Raw genomic sequence first — 10,386 nt, forward strand, 5'->3', positions numbered from 1 at the left:
ACAATGCAAACTCAGCAGAGAGAGAAATTTAGAGAGGGAGAAAGAGAGAGATGTAGGGACAGAGAAGGCAAGGACAGAAAGAAAGGCACACTCTGCATTTACCGTGCTGAAGTCTTGCCAACGTACAAACCTCAAGAGAGATGTTGCAAGAAAGGTTAACTCCACTGCGAAATTCAAATAGCACTGACATAATGGAGAAAACATTCAAACAAGCAGTGCATGTTTACATTTCGCACACAAAAAAGAAACATTTAGTCAGACTTCACTCCCATTGGTTGCCGATACAGTATCTAATATTCCACCAAAGTATAAAATCACTTGGAGATATTAGTGCAGGATAACAAGAGGATTTATTGGAATAAAACCACTCAGCATGGTATAATGGGACAAAGCCCAGCACTCATTTGTGAAATATTATGATGGGTGGGTGACGGGTGGAGGATAAAAGGTTACCAAGATATAGGACTATAGCAAAATCATCAATGATCCCAAAACTTTTTTTATTTATTTATTTTGGGGTCTGGGTGAGGGTTGTGGTTAACAGAGTAATGCATTATATTTTTAATCAAACTGAGTGCACACTGAAAATGCTGACCATATAGTCTAACCTCTTGGTCAGGGAAAGGCTTTGTGTGTGTGTGTGTGTGTGTGTGTGTGTGTGTGTGTGTGTGTATTTCTGTGAGTGTGTAAGTGATAAAGTAAAAAAAAAGGAGCAGACAAATGAGGTGGGGCAGCAGAATATGGGGGTACAGCATTGTGAAACTTTCTGAAAACAAAGAGCCTTGAAGTAATGCTACCATGCTTACAAAGGCAGATGAAGGTGACCTCCACTCATTAGAGCAACAATAATTGTCAACAAAAAGAAACAATGAATACAACACAGGTCAGATGTTCCATATTACTCAAGCTTGTAGATTGGATCATTGATGATCAGTACTGGAGATGACTAGACTAGACTAGCTAAGGGCCTTCCCATTTAACAGGGAAGTATGTGGTTTGCTACATATCTTCCATTTAGTGTAAATTTACACTTGTGAGAAACACCCAATTGCAACTGAGGATCACCACTCCTAGTAAACCTATTGAAATCAAAGCAAATTGCATATCATGCCCATTTTTAAACAAAACAGAAAAGCACCCTCCTTTTCCATAGATATTCACAAAGGTATAGACATCAAGATTGCATCATATTTCTCCCAAATTAAAAGTTCACCTTAGGAAAGAGTAAAAGAAATAGCGCTATGATGATGTGTACTGTAACACTATGTATAATCCACAGCTGCTTCCACCTTGATTTTTGTCTGCTTGTAGTATTTGGTCCCAAAAGTGAATCAGTTTCGGATAGGGCAAAACAGATTTTAAAAAATGGCACAGCAAAAAAGATAAGCAATTAATGTTTGCCACAGATGACACCATTGGGGATTAATTTAACACTTGGGATTTCAATTTAAAAGATTAAAATAGCAACATGTAAAAGTGTTGATCAAGCTCTTTCAAGATTGTTTTCTTTTTGTTGATTCAGATAGAGTGACCGGCTTTATTCTTCAATTTTTAAGAAAACTGGTTGAACTAAAGCAAGAAAAAATTAAATTAAAAAGCATGAAACAGATAGACTGTATTGAAAAGAATAAAATTATCTTGTTCCACTAAGGTTTTATATATAGTTTTTTTTCTTTAGGTTTTATTATCTATATCTATAGATATAGATATAGATATAGATATTTAGATATAGATATTTTGAAAATAATTCATACCGAAAATGAAACTTGATGATCTCTTAGGATAAGCATTTTGTGCATTACATTATACTGGAACTGCATCCACTATGCTAAATGCCCAACGAATCTGAACGCCATTTTATCGCCCTCCAGTGGACTGAAGCCACACTGCCTTTGCAGGGAGTCAGAGAAATCAGATGCGCAAATTCAAAGAGCGACTTCCAATCACGTTTTCTTTCGCTCTCTCAATTACTGTATATTAGCTGACATCAGCAATACCCGTTCAGATAATTAAAATTGCAGCGTGCCTCACTGATTTGGTACATCCTGTCTTATCATCCACTTCAAAACCAGCAGCATTCACATTTTCTATATCTTTTACCTTCAGATTACATCCAACTAGGACCAGTAATGTAGTGGCAAATAAAAATTGTGCCCTATGATATCTAGCAGGTTAAGATCACAGGACAAGGTACCAATAGACAGAAAAAATTATATTTTATAGACAAAAAACCCACAACCCTTTCCTGATAACTTAAATTAATTTGGCACTAATCCAAAAATAATAAGGATCTGAACTGAGTTTAAATGTTATTGTCCTCCACTACATTACTGTCTAGCACTCTATTGGTTCAACAGCTATACTTCTATCTCCAGCAGCATTATCTCATGATGGTTGGCTACAGCTTCAACATGCCATTTTAAAAAGACACCAAAAACACAGCCTGTCAATAGCGCTCAACACACAGGTTCCCGTGGCATCAACCCTTTCATCATTTGATTGAAGAGTTTGTTTTTATTAAGAAGGCTATACCAGACGCATAATCACTATACATTGATTTAACATTACCTTTACAATTAAATTCTTCACTGAAATTACAGAATAAATATATGCACATTTTTCTTCAAATCTTTGTGAGAGAGAAAACATTAAAAGTGCTTCCTACAAAGCCGTTAGTGGGTGACAATGGGGAATCCAGAAGCAATGGAGGGGGTGTGGGTGGGGGTCAACAAAGTGCGGAAGTCCAGAAAACCCTTGAGCGTTGTCTTATAATAATATTCACAAATGTTTTACCATCCGTATGTCGGTGCGTCCTTTTTACGAGAAGCACCCTGATATAGACAGAAGTCCTCATTAATAGTAATAACCATATTAATAAGATATAAAAATTAAATAGAACACTGAACTGTAAATGCGTTGCAGTATCTCTGTTCATAATGTGATGTGATAGTTCTGAGTAAATCCCCTCGCTTCCTGCACTGAAGCGAGTGCATGCAGCAAACTGCAGTTCATTTTAATATATGTATTTTTTCTCTCTTTCAATCGTTTCCTACAAACTTTATGTGCACGGCCTCCGGGTGTTTGTACATCCTAGTCAGGGGTAAAAGAGACAGAAAGAAAACCCCCAAGTCAGGGAGACGTCCAGCTCCCGTGCGTCTCTCACATCATGGTAACTCCATAAAAATGGGTTTTAGTGACAGATGTAGTTTAGGATGTTTTGTATGTTTTATTCCCCGGTGCCCCTCTCATTCCTCTTTTGCTCTCTCTTGGGCATATAGAGATATTTATATATTATAAAAATAACGGCTGTTGACATTGCTGGCTACTCTGAAAAAAAGGCACTTCATTGAAATATCTGAGAATGGCCTCTCCTCCAAAGTGATTTGGGGGCAGGGTGAGGGTTGGGGGGGTGGGGACTTTGTTGTAATATAATATTTTATTTTATATCATGCTGCTTTTTCAAGTTTATTTTTTCGTATTGGTTTTGGGTGATTTTGTTTTGAGGGTGGCAAAGTGAATGTGTTGATTTTGTGTTTCATTTTTTTCTCCATGGGCTAGTGATGTTAAAACCGGTAAGATTTTTCCAAGACTTCGAGGTAATCCGGCTTGGTTTGAAGTTTGGCCCTTAACTCGAGGTAATCGCTTTGGGACGGGTCGGGGTAGCAGCCTTTCCCCGCCGTGAAAAGCAATGTCTCCTTCAGCCGAGCATCCTGCTGCAAATCCGGGTACTGCATGCCTGGTGGGTGCGCATGCGCCACATGCATGTCCTTTAGTTTGGGTACTGTCCCATACAAACAGTCTACAAAGCCCACTGTTGGAGTGGGCCTCTGACTGTCAATTACTGTCGGGCAGAGCCCTCCATTCTCATGAAATCCTGCCATGTCAGCCGTGGTGTGGTTGACTGTGACGATGGTGTTGAGTTGAGAGTTGGAGACGGCCAGTGTCCACTCTCTCTCTTTCTCTAACAAGGTTCTGTAGTTACTGTTGCTACTGCTGCCATTGTCTTTCTTCTCCAAAAACTGTGCTCTATCTTCCTCTGCTATCTCCCCCTCTCTAGGCTTATAGATGGGGTTGTTACACATCTGAGTCACAGGGTGAGGGATGTAATCATAAACGTGACCATGGGCATGTGTGTGACTATTGTGAGTGTGTGTGTGCATACTGGGTGTCGGTTTCTCTGGTGTGCCAGTGTTACCGGCACTACTCTGCCTTGGTGGGTCCTCAAAAATCCTGCATTGCATTTGAATCCCCGTCAGATCTACCTCAGAACGTTTCCGGAAGGGCAGCTTCTTCCTCCGACGAAGAACAAAGGCGAAAAGCCCAGCAGCCACAAACACAGCAGAGATGAAGAGGATGAGAAGGCTGAGGATGAGGACAGACAGTGGGACAGCCCCTCTCCCACCCGCTTCCCCCATGTCAGAGCTTCCCGTGGTGAGGTCATCCCCACCAGGCAGGGCCGGTGAGGGGCCTGAAGAATATTTTAGCTCAGGACAGATGACCTCAACCTCCAGCGAACGCAGATCCTTCCCAAAAGCAAACTCAGGTGTCTTGCACATGACATCTCCAACCACAATGACAGAGGAGAGCTTTTCCAGCCACTGTTTGAGGGGGATGATATCACAGGAGCAGTCCCAGGGGTTCTGATGGAGATCAATCTGGACAATAGAGGTCAGATGCTCCAGAACACCACGCACAGGCAGGGAAAGGAAGTAGTTGTTGCGGAGGTTGAGGCGTGCAAGGTTTGTGCCAGCAAAGGCGTCAGAGGGGAGCGAGCGCAACAGGTTGTCATTGAGGAAAACCAGCTGGAGGTTTGGCATCAGGGAGAACGAGTTAGGTTGTATCTCACGTATGACATTATACTCAAAGTAAAGATAACTCAACATCTGAAGTCCCCGGAACATCCCAGGGGAGAGCCTCTCAATGTCATTCCCATTCAGATATAAACTCTTCAAGTTTGGCAGGTTGATAAAGGCGCCCTCCTGGACGTACGATATCCGATTATTCCCTAAATGCAGTAAATCCAAACTTGAGAAGTTCCAGAAATCAGAACGGTAGATTTTCTGTATTAGGTTCCCACTGAGATACAATTTCTTGGCATTGAGGGGCCGAGGCAGGAGCTCAGAGATGTTGTGAAAGCCTTTCTCTTTACAGTTCACTGTTAGCCCCAGGTCATTGATGTGAAGGTTGCATGTACACCCAGCTGGACAAATGATTGGAATGGGAGGCCTTGTTTGGTAGCCAGCAATGGGGGGCTGGTTCATGCCCGGGTAGATGCTACGAGGGGTTGGGGGGTTCTTTGTGGGCCGAGGTCGTTTGGTAGGCTTGACAACTCTTTCCTTGTATTCCACAGAAGAGGCTGTGTTGTGAAAGGAGGAGAGCATGGAGGAAGGTTTAGTAGGCCATGTGTTCTCATTGCTGAATGGGACCCGGGGAATTCCCAGCTTGGCCTCAATCTCTGCATCGGAGAGCAGCGGACAGAGCTCACTACGCTTGATTTCCCGTAAGTCTTTCCCATGTAAGTGGAATGGGTACTCACATGTGATCTCACCAACCAGAGCTGTATAAGGGATTCTCTCCAGCCATGTTTTGAGCTGGACAATCTCACACACACAGTTCCAGGGGTTCTCCTCCAACTGGATTTCCATTAAGCTCCTTCCAACATACTCCAGCGTACCCTTATACGGCAATGTCTTAAGTCTGTTTCCTCTCAGGTCCAGATGTGTTAGTGACACAGACCGGAAAAGGTAATTTGGGAGCACAGGAATCAGATTGTCATTTAGTATGAGCACTCTCAATTTGTGAAGGTGCCTGAATGCACCACTTTCAATCCGTTTGATAACATTGTAGTCCGCCTGGAGATACTCTAAACTCTCCAACCCCAGAAAAGTATCGTTCCGGAAAACTTCTAGTTTGTTTTCATGTAGGAACAACCGTTTAAGTATTCCTAAACCATTGAATGCTCCAGCGTGGATGTCTTGCAAGGCGTTATTACCCAGATTAATGGATATGGCATTGTTGAGATGGAGGAAGCTGTTAAAGTAAAGCTTCCTCATAGAGTTCCTCTGCAGGTTGAGCTTGAAGGGACGACTCCATATCTGGGAGATCTGGCTGACATTTGTAAATCCTTTACTGTCACAGTGGACGTGGAAGATGCCCTCTTTGACCTCGCAGTAGCAGGGCTCGAAGCAGGGCTCGTCGATCTCCTCGGAGTCCTCTAGTAGTGGGATCGGGGTGGTCCATCCTAAGGCTATGGTGCTCAGCAAGGTAACCCACAGCATCCTCGCTGACACCAAGGGGATGAAGTCTCGGCTCCAGGGATAGAGCCACTTCACAGCACTGCAACACAGAACAGAGGGAGAGAGAATGGGGGTAGGGAATACACACACAAGTACACACACACCCTCACAAAGTGAAGGTGAGAGACAGACAGGAAGAGGTAGGAGAGAGAGAGAGGAAGGGTGCATTAGTTTCAGTAGAATGGAAGACACCTTTGAAATGAATACCAATGAGTAATAGAATGATACTGAAGACTACTTTAGATGTGACAATATTGCTGGGTATTTCAAACAAAATATAAGCCCAGCACTCCTAGATGGGTAATATGAAACGCAGCAACTGCAAACAAATCTCTAGATTCAGACAGTTAACGTCATTATTTTGGGGAGATTGCCATTTATTATACAGACAATGTGCTGGTAAGGTCGCAATAAATCACCTCAGAGATGCTTATCACCGTAAATAAACGAAGGCAACAGCAGTTGGGTGAGGTTAGTGTTGAGAAGACACCATCCCCCGGCTGTATTTATTACATAACAGGGACCTCGATCCCTCTTTTGGTAAACGAGAGTCCAGAAAAGCGCTGAGGAAAATTAGAGTAGGTCTAACGCAGAAAGAGGACAGGAACGGAAAAGGTGTCAGCTTGTTGGCCATTAGTGGAAAGAGATGAGAGACTTGCTGAACATACATCTCGTTAAAATTAATCTCAATATATTTAGGCCTATATATTCTCGTCTATGGCACGTGGAAATCTGATTTGAGGTATGAAAATGTAAATAAATATGTGAACAATGCCACTAAGGCTACAGAAAATGCAAGTTCTGAATTTACCAGTGACAATAAGGGGAAAAATAGTCCAATAGGTCCAATGATTCCGACGTGCAGAAAACGAGCCTAAGCTATTTGTCCTCTGTGTTTTCCTGGGTTAAATGCCCCACGGATAAACCAAATGGATAAGGAAAACTGTCGATTTATTCATTGCATTTGAACTTGTCATTTGCCAAAAATACAATCAATACAACTTCTTCTGCCTTTCCCAATTGGTGATTCCATTTGAGGATTAGAGGAGCAACGGTACAAGTGAAAAGCGCACTGGAGCTCCTGCTCCAAGAAACCCCGTTATGAGGCTGTGATTCAGGAGATCCGCCCGGCCTAGAAAAAGATATAATATATAAGGAGGGCGACTAAAAAAGGTAATAATAATAATAATAATAATAAAGGTTTCTAAAATGTTGCTTTCATTTCATACAGATGGACTGGTCGAAAATTTCGCTCATTCTCGCCATTGTGTTAAGTGAGAAAGAGTCCCACACAAACACACACGCACAAAGTCTCTGAATATCTTTTCCGTAGGCTGTGACTTCTCACGCACACACACGCGCACGCACGCTTTCCCTTCAATCAAGGGTGCTGAAAATCCGGAGGAAATGCGCTGGGACCGTCTGCCGGAGCAGAGCCTCTGTCCAGGGTGCTCTTAACCAAAAGCCCAGTGAGAGGACGGGAGGAAAAAAGAGATATGTTGTAATCCCCGAAAAAACGTGACTGTAAAACAGGGAAAAAATAAAAGCTCCTTGAACATTTCCTCACTGCTCAATGTTTTAATTTCCCTCTCCAGGCGTAATCCTCCAGGATTTATTGATTCCGCTTCGATGATCAAAAAAGCGCATATGCGACGTCAAAAAAGTAATAAAGGTGTTTAAAGCAATAAGAAACAATGCGTGCCGTATTACGTTCCCTATGGGTGTATCGGCTCTGGTGTTATACGTACTTAGTTTAGTGGGATTCCAACTTCACATGTCCTCCTGCGTTGTGTTCTGCTGTTGCCCGGTGCGTCCCGCTCACCGTCCGATGCCGGGCTGTGAGGAAGAGAGGAAGAGATGGGGGGGGGGGGGGGTGATCGAGCCGTTAGAGGAACAGGAGGAGCAGAGAGGGAGAGATGGAAAGAGAGAGCAGGGCATTGAGGAGGGAGAGAGGAAGAGATGCGCATGTGAATGAGCCACGAATTCAAAACCAAGCTGGCGAGATTCTCCACAGCCACAGTACTTACACGAATTAAAAGTGCTGCTCATCGTGAGTGGCAATTTACGTACGACGTATTTAAAGATTCCAATCTTGAATTTATATCAAACTAAGTTATTGATAAACGATGCAGTCTAACCGAACCAGGCACGAAATTCCGCTCTCATTTACTGAAATTTCCCCCAAAATAACCTCAATGTCAATACAGTGGAAAGCGCAGAGCGCTTATTGAAATACATGCCAAGCATAATGCAGTAGCCTTTCGTCGTGACATTGGCAGGAAAGCGGCGAATTAAGAACAGACGACTATTGATCAGTCGTTATCCTCGATTTATGGAGAGCGCCTGTTGTCCCTTTTTGAAGTCCATTGCTATGCAGACACCAATAAGCATATGAACACACACACACACACATACACACACATCTGCATGAGATTTCCCTTATGATACACTCCAGCACAGACAAACATAGCTCAAGCACTCACCTTAGTTTCGTACTGCAATTGGAAAGCATCGGGGGGAAAAAGACCACTAGTATAAATCTTGTTAGATCTCTTGCTCGTTCTCTCTCTCTCTCTCTCTCTTTCTTTCTTTCTCTCCTTCCCTCACCCTTTCTCACTCAGTGGCTGAGGCAAAAGAGAGGCGAAATGAAGACGTGATAGGAATGCAATCTCTCCCACTCTGGCTCTCCGGTGACTCTGACTCTCTCCCCTTCTTTCTCGTCTTTTTTTTCTCTAAACAGTTTGCTTAAAATGCAAGTCCTCGACTTGTGCCCAGTCCGCTTCCTCTTCCTCCCCTCTCCTCCTCCTCCTTCTCCTCCGCCGCCGTCGCCGCCCCCCCGGGCGAGCGCTCAACAACAGTGTAGCCGGGTGAGAGTGTTCTCCTATTGGTTTCAGGACCGTGTCTCTGTCCGGTGCAGCAATAGCAGGGGTCTGTATATCATACCGATGGTTGGGTCAGCTGCTGCTTTTTAGCCTTTCTTTCTTTCTTTCTTTTTCTTTCTTTCTTTCTTTCTTTCTTTCTTTCCTCGGGTCCGTTTCCCTGTCGTGCGTCAGAGGAGTGAGGGACTGAGCTTGTGAGGTGGAGCGAGGGGGGGCAAAGGGGTGAGAGACGCAGTAGAGAGAGATCTGGCGGTGAGAGAAAGAGGAGGGGAGGAAAAGAGTGACGGGGACGGTTGCGCTATAGTTCTGGATGCTGTCGAGAGGAGGAGAGGAAGCGAAGTGGAGAGAAGAGAGACTGAAGAGCGCTCTGGCTTTCGCAGCGGGGACGCGCGTCAAAGAAAAAAAATGAATAAATGAGAGTCAGGGAGCGCGCCGTGCAGGGTGGGTGAGACTTCCAGACCTGTGGATGACAGATCAGGACGCAAGACGACTCTCTTTCTGCACGAGCTTGATTTTTTCAAATCGAGATTTATCTAATAATAATCACAATGATACTCAATTATTTTACTGATGGTAATTTTCCTCAGCTGCAGTTGAGTAAAATGTGGAGTTGGCAGCACTCACCCTGCCGATACCTCTTCCCTCTGCTGTGGAGACGGAGCGGGTGGCCGCGGCAATCTACTGCAAGCGGGGGAGAGGCAGGGAAGCACGGGCTTCATCTTTCCTCGCCGACTGCGTGCTTTCCCCCGCCTCGCCTCAAGCGGGCAACACAAGCCCGTGTTGTGAGCAACAAGCCAAGCCAGAGCTCGCAACCATGGCTGAGACACCATCACGATTTCCAGTTCTTGCTGCTCTGCAAGGAGGGGGCTGATTGCAGTAGAAAGTTGAAATCTCCCCACAGGATCTGAAATGCATTTACACAGTTATGACACTGTACAGTAATCAGCCATATTAGGCTGCTGTAACCACTGTCTTATATTATTATTATTATATTATATTTGCACTCTACTGTAACTTCACAGAGAGGATCCCTGATTTGTGTAAACAATCTGCCGCTAATAAACTATACTAGGATTGTTTCACATTTCTAAGGAGATCATTCAACAGCAGTAAAGAGTGAACAAAGTTGATGACATTAAGCTAGACATGATATATGAGAGAAGGAGATGTTATTGGTGGAGAAAACTGTAGTCTTTGCTATGTGCTCTGTG

General features: G+C 43.8%; 1 protein-coding gene across 1 annotated transcript; it reads right to left on the minus strand.

Moving 5' to 3' along the window:
• Positions 1-331: 331 nt before the first annotated feature.
• On the minus strand, positions 332-10,172 carry slitrk3a (SLIT and NTRK-like family, member 3a). The gene is made up of 3 exons (XM_038694100.1): positions 8,780-10,172; positions 8,045-8,132; positions 332-6,336 (listed from the first exon to the last, which is right to left on the minus strand). Exon 3 carries the CDS (start codon positions 6,276-6,278, stop codon positions 3,564-3,566), a length of 2,715 nt encoding a protein of 904 aa, XP_038550028.1. The 5' UTR covers positions 6,279-6,336; positions 8,045-8,132; positions 8,780-10,172; the 3' UTR covers positions 332-3,563.
• Between the last annotated feature and the right edge of the window lie 214 nt (positions 10,173-10,386).

This window comes from Micropterus salmoides, unplaced genomic scaffold, assembly GCF_014851395.1.
Source record: "Micropterus salmoides isolate LMB-PRFRI ecotype aquatic unplaced genomic scaffold, ASM1485139v1 Ms_hic_scaffold_3, whole genome shotgun sequence".
NCBI classification, from domain to species: Eukaryota; Metazoa; Chordata; class Actinopteri; order Centrarchiformes; family Centrarchidae; genus Micropterus; species Micropterus salmoides.